Here is a 20519-nt window from a genome sequence, read left to right as displayed (position 1 = left end):
CCCGGACCGGGGCACGAACCCGCGTCCCCTGCATCGGCAGGCGGACTGTCAACCACTGCGCCACCAGGGAAACCCTCAGATTTTTTATATACTCAATTGTTTGAATAACCTCAAAGAAGAAGAAAAAATAAGTTTATTCTTGTTCTTTGTTAATACTTATTATGTATAAGACAATGTGTTAATGTATTTTCATGCTCACAACTTTTACTCCCCACAATATTTACTTCCCACAGTTACGGTTTTATAAATGAGAAATGAGATTTTAAGTAAGTATCAGAGTAGGATTAGACGCCAGGTAATCTTATTTAAGAGCCAGACTCAAACATTATGTCACTGAATCTCAATCGTTTTGTATCCTTGGAACACAAAGGATATATAAGCATACCACTAGTTTTTGGTAATTAAAAAAAAAATTATCACTGTAAAGTAATAAAAACAAAATAGTATTTTAAGAACTAATAGTTATTTATAATAAGTCACATCTGTGAAAGAGATGTTGTTTACTAGATGATCTATAGGGCTTGTGAGCTTGAACTGTATAGATCAGGTTACCCATATTGTATATTTCTTTTCCTGCTTAATTTCTGCTAACTTACAATTATAGGTTGCTGAAATGGTAACAAGCAATGGCTTGCTCAGATAATTCTGGATGTTAAAATTGAACATGACTCCAAAATTACAGATAGTTTCTTAAGCTATTTCTTGAACTCTCAGATTCTTGATCAACTTTGTCTCATTAAAATGCTGAAAGTTTGCATATTTCAAATTGAGTCAGTGGTAAATGTAATATTAATTAACTTCCTGGTTATTTTTAGTGGGAAAGTCAGTCTCTCGGTGATGAACCCCATATACCATATTTGGCTTTTTCTTAAACTAAAAATTAAATTTATTGTATTGTACCCTAAATCAACATATTCATACTATTCAAGATTTTAAACATATTGTTCAGATACATATACTACTTGAGCAAATCTCTAGAAATCATAGAAATGATCATTTCAGATGTTACCAGTTTTTAAAGAAATCGAAATACTTTTTACTGCAACAGTTTATATTAAGGTGGAAAATTCAGTATATTCAATAATGTTTTCTTTGTATAGCAAAAAACCTTATGACCATTCTGATCACATTGAATCAAAATTGGGAGGTGTATTTTTGATTGCCAGCTATACACTGAACACTAAAGCAACGTGTAGTTAGGCAGTCAACTGCAATCTCTTTTATAGCTTGATATCTACACAAATAGCTGCTGTTCTATCAGTACTGACCCCAACCCGCCTTTTGCAGCTGACATTGTGGTTCACAGTTTTTAATATAGTTTCACTCTACTGGAAATAACTTTTCTGTAGCTTGGGATGTCAGTGATAAATCAAACAAAATCATTGATCATTTCTCTCTGAAATAGGTTGTCTATAATGATGTAAGAACTGCTTGATTTTTTTCACATTTATGGTTTTTTCCAACTGTGAAACAAAAATACCTGCTAGCATGCACAAGTAATAGTATTAATTATTCCCTTTAAATTATCATTGACTTTGTGAATTTTTTTTAAAAAAGCTTCTCTTTATAATATTTTTGATACTGAGTACAAATATGAACGCTGCCTTTGTAGTTTTTGACTTATCCGTTTTTGGTGACAGAGTGCATTGATTTTATACCAAAGAGCATATTTTGCCCTTGTTTTATAAAAACTTACTTGGTTTGCCAGAAAAGTACTATATTTTTGAAAATAATTTAAAAGCTTTAATGCTCATGCCACTATTTGAAAGAGGATTATACTGTGATCACGAAAGGTGACAGGATGCTGGTTTGTTAAAAAAAAAAAAAAAACAGTTTTTAGATATTTATCAGTATGCTTTCCATTCATAATTTTCTTTTCCAGGTGCTTGTGCATACACATCAATACTTGCAGATTCACTTGCCTGTCATACTGATTGACATTCTATATTCTAATGAAGCCCTGTTCAGTGAATTCTGGCATTTCTGGAATTATTTTCATCTCTACTTTTATGAGCTAAAACAACTTCTATGAGTTTGGATTATACATTACAAAATAACAAGTTTTCAGTGAAAAATCATAATTGATCTTACCTTTTAAATTTATGATTATACCAGGCTGTCTGTGGAGCAGGCAGATGACAGGGACCACTGGTGGTACATAAACCAGGCTTTGAAAATATGGCACTGAGCTGTTCCAGGAGCAGTTATTAAAACAGCCACAGATCTGATTATTACATAAGTAACAGGTCTGGCTGGTAAAAGGTAAAGGAGAGAGAAAAATGAAAGGAGCAGTACTGCTGCCTGGTGATGACTCTGAAAACCACTGTCTTACCCACACCAGGCCAAGAAGCAGAGGAAAAGCAATAGAGCAAGGAGTAAGAACAGACAACACAGAGTAAACTGCGTAACAAGAATAACTGACAGCACAGAATAAAGGTGAACATTACAAAGGAGTGAAAAGAAATACCAGTTGGAACAGCTGTATGAGAACGTGAAGTGAAGAACAAATCGAGTATTTACTTGAGTAACCTCAAGCACAGGACAACTTGTCCCACACTGAAGGTGCTATAATCTGATGGGCGACTTGTTGTAGTCCCCTGGTGAGCTAAGTCAGTACCATAACCTCTATGTAACATATAAAGATTCAGTGGATCAGAGCTAGGTGTATCAGAGAGACCATCCTCCAGTATGGGTATCAGATTTTCTGTAACGAAGGATGACATCTCAATACTTGGAATATAATAGGTGTCAATAAGTATATTAGTTATCTGTTGCTGCATAACAAATTACCTCAGAATTCAGCTGCTTAAAACAACAAACATAAACTGCCTCACCATTTCTGTGGGCCAAGAATCTGGGTATAGCTTAGCTGGGGCTTCTGACTCAGGGTCTCTCTCGGGCTGTGGTCATCTAAAGGCATTCGTGGGAGAGGAATTTCTTCCATGCTTACTCAGGTGGCTGTTGGCAGGCCTCACTTCCTCACTGGGTGTTGAACAGAGGCTTCTTTGTCATGTGGGCCACTTTACAGAGGCGCTCACAACAAGGCAAGAAAAGGTGAGAGAGATAGAAGCTAGAGTCCTCTGGTAACCTGATTTGGGAAGCGGCATCAATCAATTTTGCTATATTCTATTCGTTAGAAGCACTTAATTAGGTCCAGTCACTCCCAGGAACATGAGACAAGAACAGGAATACCAGGGGGTGAGATTATTGGGGACATCTTAGAAGAAGGCTGCGTGCCACAATAAACATTTTCATGAATGAGTAAATGAATGAAGAAAAGAAGAGAAACTTAAGAAAAATTGCTTGTACTAGTAAGTCCTCCCTAAATACAGATTACTAGAAGGGAAGCTGGACCATAAAACAGAAAATTAATCTCTGGATAAGACTTGTTTTAGCTTAAAATAGACATTTTGATCAGTAAGTACAGTACGAGTTCATCAATATCATAAAAGAAAGGCTTGGAAAATATGAGTGCTGTTTTCTGCAGACTGTAACTTAACATCTTTTTAATGCTGCCAAATCCCTATATTTAGAAAAGGTAGAGCTTCCGAATTTGATGCGTTTCAGTCATTGGTTCTCAGCTGTCCTGCACATTGGAAACGCCTTAGAAACTGAAAAACCAAGCTATCAATACAAAAGGATAGCTGGGCTCTATCCCAGGCTAAATAAATCACAACTCCTAAAGGTGGGGTCCAGACAAGGATATAGTTTCTTTTTTCTTTTTTTCTTTTTTTTTTTTTTTTTGCGGTACGCGGGCCTCTCACTGCTGCGGCCTCTCCCGCCGCGGAGCACAGGCTCCGGACGCGCAGGCTCAGCGGCCATGGCCCACGGGCCCAACCGCTCTGCGGCATGTGGGATCCTCCCGGACCGGGGCACAAACCCGTGTCCCCTGCATCGGCAGGCGGACTCTCAACCACTGCGCCACCAGGGAAGCCCAAGGATATAGTTTCTTAAAAGCTCCTCAGGTCGTCAGGGTTTGGGACCACTGATTTAAGTGGCTCTTAATGGAAAGATTCAAGCATGCACCCTTTCTCAGGTTTAGTACAAATTGAAAAGGGAAATAATTTTAGGAACAAACTTTCTTTATTCAACATGTATTTATTGTGTCCAGTATGTGCGTAGCATATGTGGGGGATTAAAAATATACATATAAGTAGTTTAAAATGGGACTAAGCTATACTTCATGGTATATATGTATTTACTATGGTTATCAGAAACAGTCCACATGTGCTGTAGGGTTTCAGAGAGGGGAGAGATGAATATAGGCTAGAGTAGATAAAGAATGCGATTTGGAAGAGATGGGATCATTAGGTACATTAGGAAAGTATTACATTAGGGTACATTAGGAAAGTACATTAGGAAAGTACATTAGGTACATTAAGAAAGTATTACAAGGTGAAATGCAGTAATTTGCTTCACTTGACAGGTCCTAGGGTCTGACTTGGAGAAATCTGACAGTTTAGCTAGCACTTGGATCTTATTCTGTAGGCCAGTAGCTGCACAAGAGCAATTGAGGAGCTTTGAAAAATACCTGGAGAGTTTTCAAGTATTTTTATCTCCAGGTAAATACTCCTGGAGAATTTTATTCAGTTGGTCTGGGTGGGGCCCAAGTATTGTACTTTTTAAAAGACTTCCTGTGATGCTGATGTGCAGCCAGGGTTGGGAAACTGCTGTAGGATCACCTAAGGTCCCTGGAAATTTTTGAGTAGGAGCGTTTCATATTCACCCATCCATTAAAAGCACATTAGGATGTGTTTTGTTTTTATGCCACAGGAAGAGGGCAAACAGCGTTGAACAAAATAAAACAGGAAAAAGGTGCCTGTTTACACTTATGGGGGTGGAAGGCAGCTTGTATTCTTTTTTGGTAAGGAAGACAGGCAATAAACTAATAATGCGTAATTTGGTAAGTAAAAACAAATGCTTTGAAGAAAATAAAGCATAATGAGGGAGACAGGAATAGGCAGAGAAGGGGAGTAGAGTTGGAGAGGAGAGTGCTATTTTATGTCAGGTTAGGAGGGACTTCCCTAACTGTTGGCATGTGTACAGAGACGTGGAAGAAGCGAGGGAGTGAGTAGGCAGAGGAGATCACAGGGGAAACGCCCAGGCAGGCACAGGCCAGTGAGGTTGGGTGCTGTGGACTACATTGTGCGCGCGCACGCACGCACGCACGCACACACGCACACACGCACACACACACACTGCCCCCCACCACCTCCCATTGTATATTGAAGCCTTAATCCCCAGTGTGACTGTATTTAGAGATAGGGCTTTTAGGAGGCAATGCAGGTTAAATGAGGTCATAAGGATAAGATCCTAATGGGATAAGATTGGTGGCCTTTTAAGAAGAGGAAAAAGATCTCTCTCCCTCTGCCTGCCATGTGAGGGACAGTAAGGAGGCCTTCTGCAAGCCAGAAGGAGAGCACTCACCAGAAGCTGAACACTGACATACCTTGATGTTGGACTTTCTACTCTTCAGAACTGTGAGAAAATAAATTTCTGTTCTTTCAGCCACCCACTCTACAGTATCTTGTTATGCAGCCCTAGCCAACTAAGACTGCAGGAACAGAGGGTTCCAGAGAGGGGAGTATAGGAGATGAGGTAGGAAGAGGGACTCAATCATGTGGGGCTGCAGTCTAGAGCAAGAATTTTGGATTTTCTTCTCAGTTGCCATATACTCTGGTTGCCAGAGTATAACTAGGGAAGGGGTTTGGGTGGGGAGGAGGAACCCATTTAATTGTTTTAGCAGAGGAGTGGTATAATTTGATTTATATCTAGAAGGATCAACTGGCTGCTTTGTGGGAGAATAGTCTGTAGCAAAACAGTTGAGGAGTCAGGGACATTAGTTATCTTCATAACTATTGCAAGGGTGGTTATCAGTGGGAGTAGTGTGAAATCATCCAATCCTAGACGTATTTTGAAGATAGAGTGGACAGAAATTGCTGGTGAATTAGATGTGGGTGTGAGAGAAAGTGGGGAATGAAATATTGTGTCTTAAGTGTTTGGTCAAAGCAACTGAAAAAATGGAGTGCTATTTATTAAGATAGGAAGACTGTCAAAGAATGGAAGAATGGGAGGAGGGAGCAATCAAAATTATAAGCTATTTTGAGTTGCTACTGAATATCCAGATGAAGATGTAAGTAGGCAGTTGGTTATATAAGTCTGGAGTTTCGGGGGAGACGCTGGGGCTGGTGATGCAAATTTTGGAGTATCGTATAGATCAGTAATTTTCAACCTTGGTTACACTTTATAATCAGCTTGGGAATTTTCAAAAAATTTCTGAGCCTGGTCCCACCCCTGTATATTCTTGTTTAACCTGGGAGTGGGGCTCAGGTATTTCTGTTTTAATTTGATTAGTGGTTAGGTTAAACATTTTTTTAAACAGCTTTTATTGAGGTATTATTGACATACGATACACTACGCACAAAGTGTACAATTTGATAAGTTTTGACAAATGAATACATCTGTGAAACCATCACCACAATTAAGGTATTGAACATACCCATCATCACCAGAAGTTTCTCTGTACCCCTTTTCAGTTCTTCCCTACTATCCCTACCTCCCTCCCATCTTCAGTCACTAGGCAACTACTGATCTGCTTTCTGTGTAGATTAGTTTGCATTTTCTAGAATTCTATAAATGAAATCTTACAGTGTGTACTCTTCTATGTGGCTTCTTTAAGCATAATTGTTTTGATACTCGTCTATGTTGTTGCATGTATCAGTACTTGATTCCTTTCTGTTGCTGAGTAGTATTCCATTGTATGAACTTCTTTCTTTATTCAGCGGTTGATGAACATTTGGGTTGTTTTCAGTTTGGGGCCACTACAGATAAAGCTGCTGTGAACATTTGTGTACAAGTCTTTGTGTAGTCATGTACTTCCTTCTCTGGATAAATACCTTAGAGTGGAATAGCTGGGTCGTATGGATCACATTTTTTCATATGTTTCAACATGAGGGGTTTTGTGTGTGTGTGTGTGTGTGAGTGTATGTATGTCCTTGAGGAAAACTTTTATGCCCAGAAAAGATTATTCAGACACTATTTTCATTATTAAAATTAATGTTCAGTTTATTAATTTCAGTTTAAATATCTAGTTTATAAGATTTAGCAAAATTTAAGTTCTTTTTTCCTAGGTGTAATTATTAATTTTTTTTTTTTTTTGCGGTACGCGGGCCTCTCACTGTTGTGGCCTCTCCCGTTGCGGAGCACAGCCTCCGGACGCGCAGGCTCAGCGGCCATGGCTCATGGGCCCAGCCACTCTGCGGCATGTGGGATCTTCCTGGACCAGGGCACGAACCCGTGTCCCCTGCATCGGCAGGCGGACTCTCAACCACTGCGCCACCAGGGAAGCCCCCTAGGTGTAATTATTTTTAAAAAGCAACGCAGGTTAATTCTAACGTGGAGCCAGGGCTGAGAACCATTGTACAGATGGTATTTAAAGCCAAGGATTGAATGAGATCACCTAGCACAGCCATTTCTCAAGCTTTTGCTTGCGTAAAAATACCCGTAGTTGGGGCAAGTTCTGAGAATTTGTATTTCTATGAGGCTCCCAGGTACTGATACCTGGGAGTTGGACTGATGGACCATACTTTGAGTAGCCCATCCTAGAGGGTTAGTGTAGATAAAAGAGATACCTGAAGATTAAATCCTGGCCCCTCCAAAGTTTAGAAATTGGGAAGGAGAGGAAGGAACCAGTAAATAAGACTGTAAAAGAATAGCAGGTGGGACTTCGCTGGTGACGCAGTGGTTAAGAATCCACCTGCCAGTGCAGGGGACATGGGTTTGATCCTTGGCCCGGGAAGATCCCACATGCCACAGAGCAACTAAGCTCATGAGCCACAACTATTGAGCCTGTGCTCTAGAACCTGCTAGCCACAACTACTGAAGCCTGTGTGCCATAACTACTGAGCCCGCATGCTGTAACTACTGAAGCCCATGTGCCTAGAGCCGGTGCTCCGCAACAAGAGAAGCCACCACAATGAGAAGCCTACGTACTGCAACGAAGAGTAACCCCCGCTCACCGCTACTAGAGAAAGCCTGCACACAGCAATGCAGACCCAACGTGGCCAAAAATAAATTAAAAAAAAAAAAAAAAGAAAGCTGGTGAGGCAGGAGAAAAACGAAAGAGTGTGGTGTTCTAGAGGCTTGTGAAGATAGTTTTGCAGGAGGGAAAGCATGATAAACTCTGTAAAATATGGCTTGAAAAGACCGAGCGAGATGTGAGTTACAGTTGACTAATGGATATGGTAAAGTGATTGTTGATGACCTTGAAAGAAATACTTTTGGTAGAATGTCCAGTCAGGGCAAAAACCTGATTGAGGTGAGCCCATGAAAGAAGGGAGGAAAGTAAGTATAGACAAATCACTTGATGCTTATTGTGGAAAAGAGAACAAAGAAATGGGGCAGTGGCTAGAAGGGGATGTGGAAGTAGGGATGGGCTTTCTTTTTTTTTCTTTTTCTTTTTTTTTTTTTTTTTTTTTTTTGTGGTACGCGGGCCTCTTACTGTTGTGGCCTCTCCCATTGCGGAGCACAGGCTCCGGACGCGCAGGCTCAGCGGCCATGGCTCACGGGCCCAGCAGCTCCGCGGCATGTGGGATCTTCCCGGACCGGGGCACGAACCTGTGTCCCCTGCATTGGCAGGCGGACTCTCAACCACTGCGCCACGAGGGAAGCCCTCTTTTTTTTTCTTTTTAAGGTAAGAACTATCATAATGTGTTTGTATGCTGACAGGAATAACTTAGAGAAGGAAATATGGTTGGAGCAGGAGAGCAAGAGGTCAGTAGCAGGAGTGGTGTCCTGGAGAAGGGATCCAGTTGGCAGATAGAGTCATGGCCTTAAATAGGAATACGGAGAGGGAAGTTAGAGTATATGGGCACGGATGGCAGCTTGTAGAAATGTTAATTGAATAGCTTCTATTTTCTCTGAAATAAGAATCAAGGTCACCCCATAATAAATAAACAGAGCACAATAAAAGTTTTGTTCAGTACTCTCTCCTCAGTGCTTAGAACAGTGGTTTGAACATAGTAAGTGCTTAGTAAATGTTTGTTAAATAAATGATTGTAAGGAAGAGTAACCCTGGATTGGAGGGAAGGAGGCAAGTGAGGTAGCGCAGAGGTGGCTGTCGGGTTAGGCGAGAGCAGTGCTCCTGGGAATGATGAGGAGAACTGTTCCAGTCATATGGAAGAAGAAGTGAAAGGACTTGATTTTTCTTTGGCTAAGGGGAAGGAAAAGTTGAGTATGACCTGTTTGTAGCTCTGGAGCATGGCCTTAGTCTTTCAAATGAAGTGGACTGTGATGTTGTTTAATGATTTGAGGGATTTTTCAGAGACTTAATTGCTGAGCACTCTAACCTAGTTTGTATAAAGCTGATGTAGTCATCTATTTTGTCTGTACTTACCAGAAAGTATCTCTGTATCTGCCAAGGAATCAAGTCTCTCCTGCCACCACCTCCCAGGAGTTTAGGGAAAATTTTGTCCTGGGCGTCTGCGGAAGTGTTTGATGTTGAAAATTTAATGTATGTAGACCTTGGAGTAAGAACTCTTCAAAATACTCAACATAGATTCTTAAACTGTTGAAGGATACTATTTACTGCATTCTATAAGCAAACTAAGGCAAGTGACCAGAAAGAGTGCATTGAACCTGAGGTGTAAATTTCATTAGTTTAGTGTGAATACCTTGGATCAGCAGATTTTGAATTGTTTTTCTCAGAGCCACACCTCAGGGCTAACTGGGAGATGCAAGGATGAGCACTGAGCGGATGGGGGCTGAAGCGGATGTCTCCACATCAGCTTCAATAGAAGTTAGTTTGTTTTCAGTTTTATACACTGAGATTCCTTGTAAGATTTTATTTGCATGGTGATTCTACTGCAGAAACAATAACAGAAAGCATTTGAGTATCATCAGTGTAGGTAACATTTGAGTTTTGCTGGTAAGTCAGATAGTGCTGGTTTTATCAGAGTAGATTATTTCATTGTTTGGAGGTGGGGAAAACCACTTAGAAAGGCCTCTATTATCCTTTGATTCAGTAATCAGTTTTTATGGAAAGCAGTCGTACCTTAAGCCCTTCATTCCATTTTCATGAAAAAGGAAGTAAATGGCTCAAAAGCAAAATGACATCAGCAAATTCTTCAAGACAGTGAATCCTTGAAAGTTGGCGCCTAGTTAAATCAGTGTTTTACACAATTGATTTATAGTTGTATTTATGCATCATATTTAAGTGGTATTTATAATTGTTAATATTAAGAGACATTTATTGAGTATCTAATACACGTAAGATCTACTGTACTAGGTGTTGGGGATACAGAAACAGGCAAGATGTGATCTTTTCCCACGCAGGGGTTAGAGTCCAGTTAGGGAAATAGAACACAGCCATAAAAAGATCAACAGCATTGCAGAAGAGTGTAGAAGACCACGAGTTTGCAGAGCTGCTGCAGGGGTTCCACAGATATGTGATGCACATTTCTTTTTAAAATATTAAATAACCCGTCAAATAAAAGTGTCCTATGCACCAAATATTAACGTGCACAGAAGAAAGACGACCACTAAAGCTCATTAATTTATTTTGTAGATTAATTCACTTTTTTTTTTTTTTTTTTTTACCATTTCAAAATAAAGTAGCAGATCCTTTATTTGTATTTCTCGAAGCCGTTGAAAAAAGTCACGTAGCAGCAGCAACATGTTTTGGCCATCATTTTCCCTCTTCCACCTCTGCCCTCCCAGAGGATTTTGGCCCCCAAGTCACACTCCTCACACCTCTTCAGGCCCCACAACAAAGCAAACCCTGTTTCAGCCGTTTCTTCCTAACTTCCTTTCCTTCTGATGATTCATCACAAAATCTCAAAAACGGATCTATCAGATAAGATCTACCTCAGAAATCCTGGGAAGGGAAGATACATTGAGCAGGCCAGTCCATAGAAAGCACTTCCCAGGGCCTGGGGAGAAATCCAGGGAATTCACGCTGAGTAACTTACAGCCCTTCATGCTTGTTAACGCTTTGTAGGCTGCATGGTGCTAGATAGAGCTCTCTGAGCCTTCAAATGAGAATATCCTGGACGAGTTTTTCCGCAAAGTCAAGAATCGTTATGTGAACAATGTTTCTTTAAGGACTTAAGAAGGGAGTATGGTTTCTCATGAGGTGAACAGTCATTCAACAGAAAGGACTTTATCATGCAGTATTTTGTGACCGTGAACCTGAACCATCTTTGTTTTATCCTAGGATTAGGACAAGTGATGGATTTCTTTCATCTTCACTGATATTTGGCATCAAAATTTATTTGATACGATTCATAAGTGGACAGATGCTGAAGGGTAGGGATGTATACCTAGTCTAGAAATGGCAGTGTTTGATAATTTTGGAACAAGGAATGGCTGTCCCCTTTTCAAAAAATTGTGAGCCATCAGGGTTTTCAAAGTAAAGTGTTTTGACGATGCAAGTGCAAGAAGTGGAAGTAAAGATAAGCCAAAGTCTATTAGAGATGTATTTGAAATCAGGAATCACTCACTGTTTACAAGATTAGATATGTTCCTAGGATTAGGCCTAACAGCTGATGGGGAATTAGTTACATTAATCTATATCAGGCCTATATACCTTCAAATGGAATAAAAAATTGGGTTTAACTACACTCTAAAGTCTTATTAAAATTTTTAATATTAATTGTTCCTTTGTTTCTTATTTCTGTAAATTATTCATAAAATGACTTAAAAAGGGGGGTGGCAGCCCATGGTGATGAACTAAACATGAACTAAAGTGCTTTCCACCCTGTAGTAAGTCCTCTAATTTTTAAAATCACAGCACACCGTTTTTTCCTTCTTAGGGCTTCTGACAAAATTTACTTTTATTTAGTTAGTTTCCTTTTGTGTGGCTTCTATCCCATGCACTAAACAAACTGTGAGGGCGAGGACTGTGTCTGTTTTGTTCATGGTGAGTCTCCGGCACCTTAGATAGTGCCTGACGCGTGTTAAGTGTGTAATACATTTGTCAAACAGGGGGCTTATAAAAATCTTCCTTGGTTAGATTTTTGGACTTTTGTTAGCAGTGTATTAGCAGACTCACAACAGGTTTGGGTTAAGTTCAGCCTTTTAACTCATTGAGATTTATACTGCTTCAATTTACTATATATATTTTAGTGTTGGGAAGCAGATTGCCTCTTTCTGAGCTATGAATAATGCTGCCTCCTTTAGAAAAGAATCAACAATGGTTTTATATCGTATTTGTTTTGCCTGTCCAACTTGACAAAGCTAAATTGTTGTGATGAGGTTAATCAAGCTTAAAACATTTTTCTTATAGTATTTAGCATACAGGATTTTTGTTGTGGGGTGGAGGGCAGACACATAGTTAGAAACTATATCTGATGAATAATAGTTATCCGTAAACGGTTGTTGAAATGTTCCCCCCCTTTTTTCATGTCACAGTATGTCAACAGACCTGCCAAACTTTACACAGACAGTCTGTTCGAGCTATTTATGAAGGATACATAGGGACACATAGGGATCTCAACATTTTGGAACATCATATTTTACAAGTTACAGCTAATAATGACGTATGTGAACAAGTAGATGACAATAGAGTGCAGTTGGGATATGTCTGGATAGCACTGGATGACCTTTTTGTCCTCCTTATCACAGAACCTTTAGCATTGTAGGTGTACTGTCAAAATCATGAATGACAAATCGCTGAACATAAAAAAGGCACACCTTGTAAATAATACCCTGCCCCTTATATCCTAAGTTAACTATCTCCCACCTCTAAAATTCCCTACTATCCTCTAGATTTTTCTCACTAAGTAGAAAAAGGTTCATAGTTAAACTTTTTTAAGATCCCTAGAGCTAGGAGGGCTTTCTTTTTAATAGAGCATGGTGAAGTTGAGTCACTTTATGATAGGGTACAAAGATCATCATAAGCTGTGTTCCTCCTGCCTTCGTTGAAGAATCTTTAAAACTCATTCAGGCCGTTAGAGAGCAGCAGAGAACTTTATTTCAATAGTTAAGCTACATGGAAACACATATTTTGTGCTTCTTTTCTCCCAAAGTTGAACCAGATCAAATAATCCTAGAAGAGAGGAGCAAAGTCATTATCTTAAGTGAAAAAAGAATGAATTACTACACATTTAGGAAAAGTTAGGATAAAAAGAGAGAGAAAGACATAACTACTACTGAAAAACAAAAATAATATTTTTCTTGAGGCAGAAGAGAACCACTATAGAAAATTTGTTGGTGATTAAAAACTAACAAAATCAACCACAAACAATGCCACGTACAGAAATTACTGGTTGCTTATCAGAACACTAGTCTCACATTTCCACTTGCCCCAGGGACACCTTTGCTTAAATTTTATAAAATCCACAAACCCAGCATGACCAGCACCATCGTTTCTAGTATGAAGTGGTGGTCTTCTAATTTGTCTCCTCACTGCAGTCTCTCACCTGACCAGGTCAGCTAATTGTTCTTTCTTTATTGGTTTTTACCTTGTAAGAGAGTATACATTTACTGAGTATTTTGTTCTTACCACTGAGAATATAACACTTAGAAGAATTCTAGATTCATAACTTGTTTTAAAATGTTAATTTAGGGACTTCCCAGGTGGGACAGTGGTTAAGACTCTGCCTGCCAGTGCAGGGGACACGGGTTCGAGCCCTGGTCCGGGAAGAACCCACACGCTGTGGAGCAACTAAGGCCGTGCGCCACAACTACTGAGCCTGTGCTCTAGGGCCCACATGCCGCAACTACTGAGCCTACGTGCTGCAACTGCTGAAGCCCGTGCGCCTAGAGCCGGCGCTGTACAACGAGAAGCCACCAAAATGAGAAGCCTGCGCTGCGCACTGCAATGAAGAGTAGCCCCCACTCGCTGCACCTAGAGAACGCCCCCATGTAGCAACGAAGACCCAACGCAGCCAAAAATAAATCAATCAATCTTTAAAAAATGTTAGTTTATTTAACTCTCCTCATGGTTTCATGGAGCAAATCGTGCTGTACTGATATGCTTTCATGTTCAGATTTTTTTTTTTTTTAAATTTTTGGATGCATCGGGTCTTCGTTGCTACACACAGGCTTCCTCTAGTTGCGGTGAGCGGGGGCTGCTCTTCGCTGCGGTGCACGGGCTTCTCATTGCAGTGGCTTCTCTTGTTGCAAAGCACAGCCCAGCTCTGCGTGGGCTTCAGTAGTTGTGGCACACGGGCTCAGTAGTTGTGGCTCGTGGCCTCTAGAGCACAGACTCAGTAGTTGTGGTGCACAGGCTTAGTTGCTCCGTAGCATGTAGGATCTTCCCCGGGCCAGGGATTGAACCCATGTCCCCTGCATTGGCAGGTGGATTCTTAACCACTGCACCACCAGGGCGTTCCCTCATTTTCAGATTTATGGGCCATATGAAAAGGGAAAATGATTCTAGGAAGATTCTGGAGAGAGAAAACCTGTTAAATATGAAAAAGACTTGGCAGCAGTTGTAAGATCCATGAAGCTGGGGAATTAGGATTATCCCTTCTCTCACATAAAAGTAGGAGTGATTGAGGAACTGTGTCACATAATTGATGGACACCAACTTGGAGACAAATGCTGGAGGGGTGGGGGAGTGATTGATAATGTTATAAAAATATTCTGTACCTAACCACAGCACAATCGTTATATTCCTTTCTGAAAAGCTTCATGATCAGAGAATCCATGATTGAGACAGTTACATCTTATGGGAAAAACAGCACTGAGTACTGAGGTTATTAATGAATCCAGAAAAACCTAGAAGAATATTCAATTTTACTTAAAAAAGGCAGCACTAAATAAAGAGAATATAAATTATTATATATCTTAAGTTAGTGATAATGGCCTCTCAATAATGTCAATTTATTGATTGCTAGGAACTTCAGGATTTCTACTCTAGAATGTAAATTTATTTTAATGTTCGCAATTTTCTTGTAATTTAGTTTAACATTTTTATAAATTCATTTTGCATTAAATTTTGGGACGAAGGGAGCGACAGTACAAACTATAATAAAGGATGTTGTCAGACTTTCATTTGTTATGGCAGGAAGAGATTCAGAGACCCATAATACCTTAGGAGACAAATGATGACTACCCCTCAATTCCATTGTATAGCTTGGAGTGACTCTTAATTTTAGGTGACTCACTGTTCACCAGGCACTAGTCTAACCAAACCTTTTCACAACCTGTCACACCTTTGTACTTTCTTTCTCTTTCCATATTCCGGCATAATTAAAAGAGGAATTAATTCTTGCTGCTCTTACTTTTCACTACTTGTTTACGTCTGTGTAGTGAGTGGTTGATCCTGGCCCGTGAGTAAGCATCGAGACAGTATTCCTTGTCTTTTAAAACATCTTCGTTCCTCATTAAGCCTGATTTTATCATTCATTCATTTTTCAACAAATATTAAATATCTAGTATTTTTTCAGTACTGTGCTAGGTACTAGTTATCCAGTGATGTATAAACCTGAAACCATCCCTTTCCTTGTGGAGTGTATATCCTAGATGAGGAAACAGACAGTAACTCCTTCCTTAACACGCCCTGTATTCCTTACTTTATTTTTTTTTCCATAGCATTTATCAACATGTAAGACTTTATTTTTTGTTTGATTTCATCCACAGAACGTTGGTTACATGAGGACAAACAAGAATTTCTGTATGTTTTGCTAAAGGAATATTTTTTGGTTGAGAAGTGAGAAAGGCACGTTTAATTCGTCACCACGTCCCCTTGATTCTGCTTCTTCAGCCTGTCTCTAAATAAGCCCACTGCCGCTTCCTTTTAGTTCAAGCCCTTTTTATTTTTACCTGGTCTATTAAAGTAGCTTTCCCTGCCTCTGTAGTACCTTTCCCCTCCAGATTGCTGCCAGTAATCTTTGTAAAATTGAAGTCTGAATTTCTTCAGTGATCTGCTGTCTTTTAAAGGTAAATCAGACTCCTTCGCTTTTCATTGTCGGGTTCCTTCCTATCTGTCCAGCTTTTTTTTTTTTCTCTGCCACTCCTTGCTCTCCATCTCAAACTTTATGCTGCAGTAGTATCAATATATTGCACTTCTTCAAGCTTCTCTGCTCAGTGTGGTGGCTGGACCAGAGGCTTCCCCTTAACTTGGAAGCTATTTAGAAATGCAAATTTTAGGCTCCACCCCGAAGCCTACTAAATAAGAACCCTGGGAGCGGAGCTAAGCAAGCTAAACAAGACTTCCCAGTAATCCTGATGTACCTTAAATTTGAGAATCACTACTTTAGTCCTTTTTTTTTTTAAAGTTCATTTCCTTAACAAGCTCAGCCATTAATTACCATGCTTTCAATATCATTTTCATTTGTATAACTCTTAATTTACATCATTGACCCTGGTATCTGTGTCAGTCCTGCTTTTTAAATTGTGTATTGGACATCTTTCCTGGATATCCTTCCTGTACTTCAGACTCTGCAGGTTCTAAACAAAATTCATTACCCATCTATTAAGATGTTTTATATACTGCGTTTCCTATTTCCTCCTTCAAAGGATTCCTCCTTGCAGCTTTGAATCCTAGATTATGCAGTATTTTCTCTTTGGTTTCTATTTTGTCTTGCTTTAGAGAAACAAAGGAAAAGATTTTTTAATAACTCTACTGACCAGAATAGGGTCAGGATTTTCCAGGCAATAGATTACTGTTGTTTATAGACCATCTGTTAAAATGTATTTTTTTAATGTATTTTTATCTTATTCTTCTTTGCTTTTTCCTTCCCACCTTTTTTCCCTCCTCAATTGTCTTTTTCTCTCTCATTTTAAGAACTTAGAGACCATTTACTTTGAATCTTGACCTCAGCTGCCCACGTTCTACCGTAAAGCTGGAGGCATCCTTGACCCTGGGCTAATACAGTGACAACTTGTACCAAAAGTGACAACTGGTACCAAAGATTGTAGTCAGGCAACATTTCATCTATCTCGGTACAGTTTCTGCAGTAGGTTCTCAATAAATTTTTTTTTAATGAGTAAGTGAGTAAGTTAGGCAAGTCTCAAAGCACTGGACAGATCTCCAAGGTCAAAAAACCACAGTGAAATTGTGGCTGGATACATAAGGAACCTCAAAGATTTGAGCAGTAAGAAGTGAGAAATTTTGACACTCAAATATTTATTCAGTGAATAAATGAAAGATTTTAAAGAAAAGAATAGCCATTGTAACAGATGGTGAGGTATTTCCTTCTCTGAGAGAAGAGGGATAAATTTAGATTTTATTTCAGTGTGAACTTTCAAGTTTAATTTTAAAAATTTATGTGTGCTTCCCCATAAGCACAGTTTGATATACATTTTTAATAATTTTCGTGTCGATTTATGTAACAGTTACATTTTAATGGTTTGACTATATATCTTGGGCTATAACTTTTAACTGTTATTATAGTTCTATTTTTGTTGGATAGGAGAGACAGTAATGTATGTGTGTGTATATATATCTGTTAAATTGCACATCTGAATTACCTTACATATGAGAAATTTTTATATGTGAAATCATATATCTATTCTCATAATTTGAGCTATTCTCTCATAAAAAATACATTCTTAAATTATAGTAATAAAAAAAACTTTCTTTTTAACATGCACACAGGAAACCTCGGCCTGTCTCCCAGTTGGTTGCACAGCAGGTTACTCAGCAGTTTGTGCCCCCTACACAGTCAAAGAAAGAGAAAAAAGATAAAGTAGAAAAAGAAAAAAGTGAAAAGGAAACAACTAGCAAAAAGAACAGTCATAAGAAAACCAGGTAAATTTAGAGTGTTTTAATGGCACTTTTGAAGTAATAAAATTAACCATTTAATATTGTCTTTTAACATCAATATATAAAGTATATAAAGTAGAAATAAAAGATTTCATCTCTTTTACTATATCATGAAAGTGTTTTTCTTAGTTGAAGGTATATTAGAAATTAAACACAGAGGCCACAAATACAAGTTTAAGTGTGAGGACACTTTCTGTTTTTTGTTTTTGTTTTACTAGATTACAAGACATTTGTGTTTGAAATGTTTCTTTTTCACTCATAAAGCCAGGAGTGATGTTCACAATACTGAACAGATATTTGCATGAGCTTTAACCAATCAGAATGGTCATGGGTCCAGGCAGAACAGACAGTCATGACGCCCTTATCATAAGTGCACATCAGTGGAGTAACAGCCCTGCATATAACTCAACCTTAGCTGTTGTCAGCTTCCTCTGTGATTCAGCTATGTCACTGCTGTTCTAAAACATTTATTTTAGTAAAATTGATAAGCTGTCTGCAAAATTATGATAAAGCTATAAAAGCACATTTAAGAGAACATTACTCCCAGAGTTTTTTGTCATGTTGAGGAAGATTCAGGAATGATTGGCTTGATTAATGTTAATGATTTCAAACATTTAATTATATTTTTGTGGCTAGTTACACATGAATATAGAGCTTTAAAGATAGATGTATTTGTTTTGTTATTTTTACCTAATTTAATATGCATTACATGCTCAGAAAGTTGGTAGAGAGAAAAGCTAGTTTAAAATTTTATCATCTTTTGTGTTTAGGCCAAGATTGAAAAATGTGGATCGGAGTAGTGCTCAACATTTGGAAGTTACCGTTGGAGATCTGACAGTCATTATTACAGACTTTAAGGAGAAAACGAAGTCACCGCCCGCATCTAGTGCTGCTTCTGCAGATCAACACAGTCAGAGTGGCTCCAGCTCTGATAACACAGAGAGGGGAATGTCCAGGTCATCTTCACCCAGAGGAGAAGCCTCATCATTGAACGGAGAATCTCATTAAAGTTTATTTTCTCCAATTTCCTAGTCACTTCTGTCATACCATGCAAATACACAGATTATGCCAAGAAGTACCACATTTTCATGACAAACATATTCACGCACAATCCATAATTTGCATTTTACATAAAATAGAAATTTGTTAGATTTTATTGCAATCTATGCCTACCAAACATTTCCAGACTTAACATTTTGGTCTCCACAGTTAAAGGTGCCATGAAAATGTGGTTGAATTACTCATTATGCAGTGTTATTGGTAAGTCTATTTTCACTTTTAGTTTAGTGAATTCTAACACATAATTCTTGAATTCTCTACTATTGGCATGTAACGAATTTAAATTTTTATAACATAGTGCAAGCTGCCTAAATATGTATTATTTGAGAATTGTGAAACAAATAGTTATATGTATACAAGTCAAAAATCAATTTAATCAACTGTTGCTACAACAGAATTTTCTTAATGGTTATCCTCTTAAATACACCTGCTGGTACTTGGTGTGGTTAAATAGGAAGATTGTTATTAAATAAAGAATTTGTATGAACCATTGCCAATGTTTTTGACACATTTTACTAAATTATTGTTCCTGAATTATGTTTTAGGTTTTATCTGTTTTTGGGGGGAATTTTTGCTTATCTTTCAAAACATTCATTTATTGTAATGTTTACTAGCAGACTAGTAAACAATAAAACATTGATTACTTGGCTTTATAATTCAGATTTAGTGCTATTGTCATTGAACACTGGTATTTTCTGTATTATATAGAACATTAAAATTCAAGTAATTATAAGCATTTGGCAAAAACAGAAGAGAAGAAACCTGTCATATTTTAAAAGCTGCAGTTTTGGAAAAGCTTTAACTTAATAGTTTTATCACTGTTTCCTTGCCCCAGACTTATCCAGGGTCATAGAAGTGTGAATCTAATTAATACAGAAATGGGAACTGTTGCACAGAACTGAGAAATAACTAATCTTTAATCAGTTTAATTGGCCTCTTATTAAATATAACAATTCTTATAAAAATTATAGTACCCTATTTTCAGAAACAATTGCCAGTTTATGCATTTATCAATATCCTAAAATTTAAAAAGCATTTACAGCCCCACTTACTATTATGTAAATTTACCAATAAAATATTTTTATGACTACAGATTTTGCATTTTTGTTTACAACTAATAAAAGTGTTTTTTGTTGTTTCTAAAAATCCAACTTAGAAACCACACAGTACTTAAATTCTAGGGTCTCCTGCTTTCTCTTAGCCATTTGTTTAGTATGTATTCACCTATAGGAGACTTTTGAACTATAAATGAACTTTAAATTATAACTTGGATACAGAATATCACATAAAAACATCATGATAGCATTTGAAGAAAGAAATAAAACTGTAGACCCTGACAGTTGTGATATTTGGTGGTTTCATGTGGTAATGTAATTTTCTGTTTAATTGCAGTACTTTTTACAGGCACAATGGTACTGTCTTTTTTGTAAGATGCAAGTTGTGAAATACAGTTAATTGCATACAGTAAAAGTCTGTGATTAAAACATTTATATACCTCATTCTTTAGTGTTGTTAAATGAAAGAATTTTATTTGTTTTTAAGATACTTTCAGTGGAACCCCAAATGACTGGTATGTTCTTTTAAAACATGAAAATTTTTTTCTCTTATTTTATTCTTTTTCACATGTTCCAAATGTTTTATATATATACATATATATTCATTTTTAGACATAGTAAAAACTACAAGTACTAACTGTAATAGGGAAAATATTCTAATTTTTAAGTCAAAATTACTCTTTGGAGGTACT

The 20519-nt window shown here is 38.0% G+C and overlaps 1 protein-coding gene across 10 annotated transcripts in view; it reads left to right on the top strand.

Annotated features, from left to right (window-relative positions):
• Positions 1 to 20271, top strand: part of YAF2 (YY1 associated factor 2) — a 65787-nt gene extending 45516 nt beyond the window's left edge. For 8 of the 10 annotated variants that reach the window (XM_067696214.1, XM_067696220.1, XM_067696218.1 and 5 more), the window contains 2 exons: positions 17546 to 17698; positions 18484 to 20271. In XM_067696214.1, coding sequence (XP_067552315.1) covers positions 17546 to 17698; positions 18484 to 18721 — 391 coding nt within the window. In that variant the 3' untranslated portion in view covers positions 18722 to 20271. Of the gene's footprint in view, positions 1 to 17545; positions 17699 to 18483 lie in introns of those variants that run through there. The other 2 variants (XR_010932366.1, XR_010932367.1) reach the window with 2 other exon arrangements.
• Positions 20272 to 20519: the final 248 nt, after the last annotated feature.

The sequence above is a fragment of the Pseudorca crassidens genome, chromosome 11 (genome assembly GCF_039906515.1).
Source record: "Pseudorca crassidens isolate mPseCra1 chromosome 11, mPseCra1.hap1, whole genome shotgun sequence".
Classification (NCBI taxonomy): Eukaryota; Metazoa; Chordata; class Mammalia; order Artiodactyla; family Delphinidae; genus Pseudorca; species Pseudorca crassidens.
The sequence above is the reverse complement of the archived record's forward strand: the minus strand, read 5'-3'. Positions and strand labels throughout refer to the sequence as shown.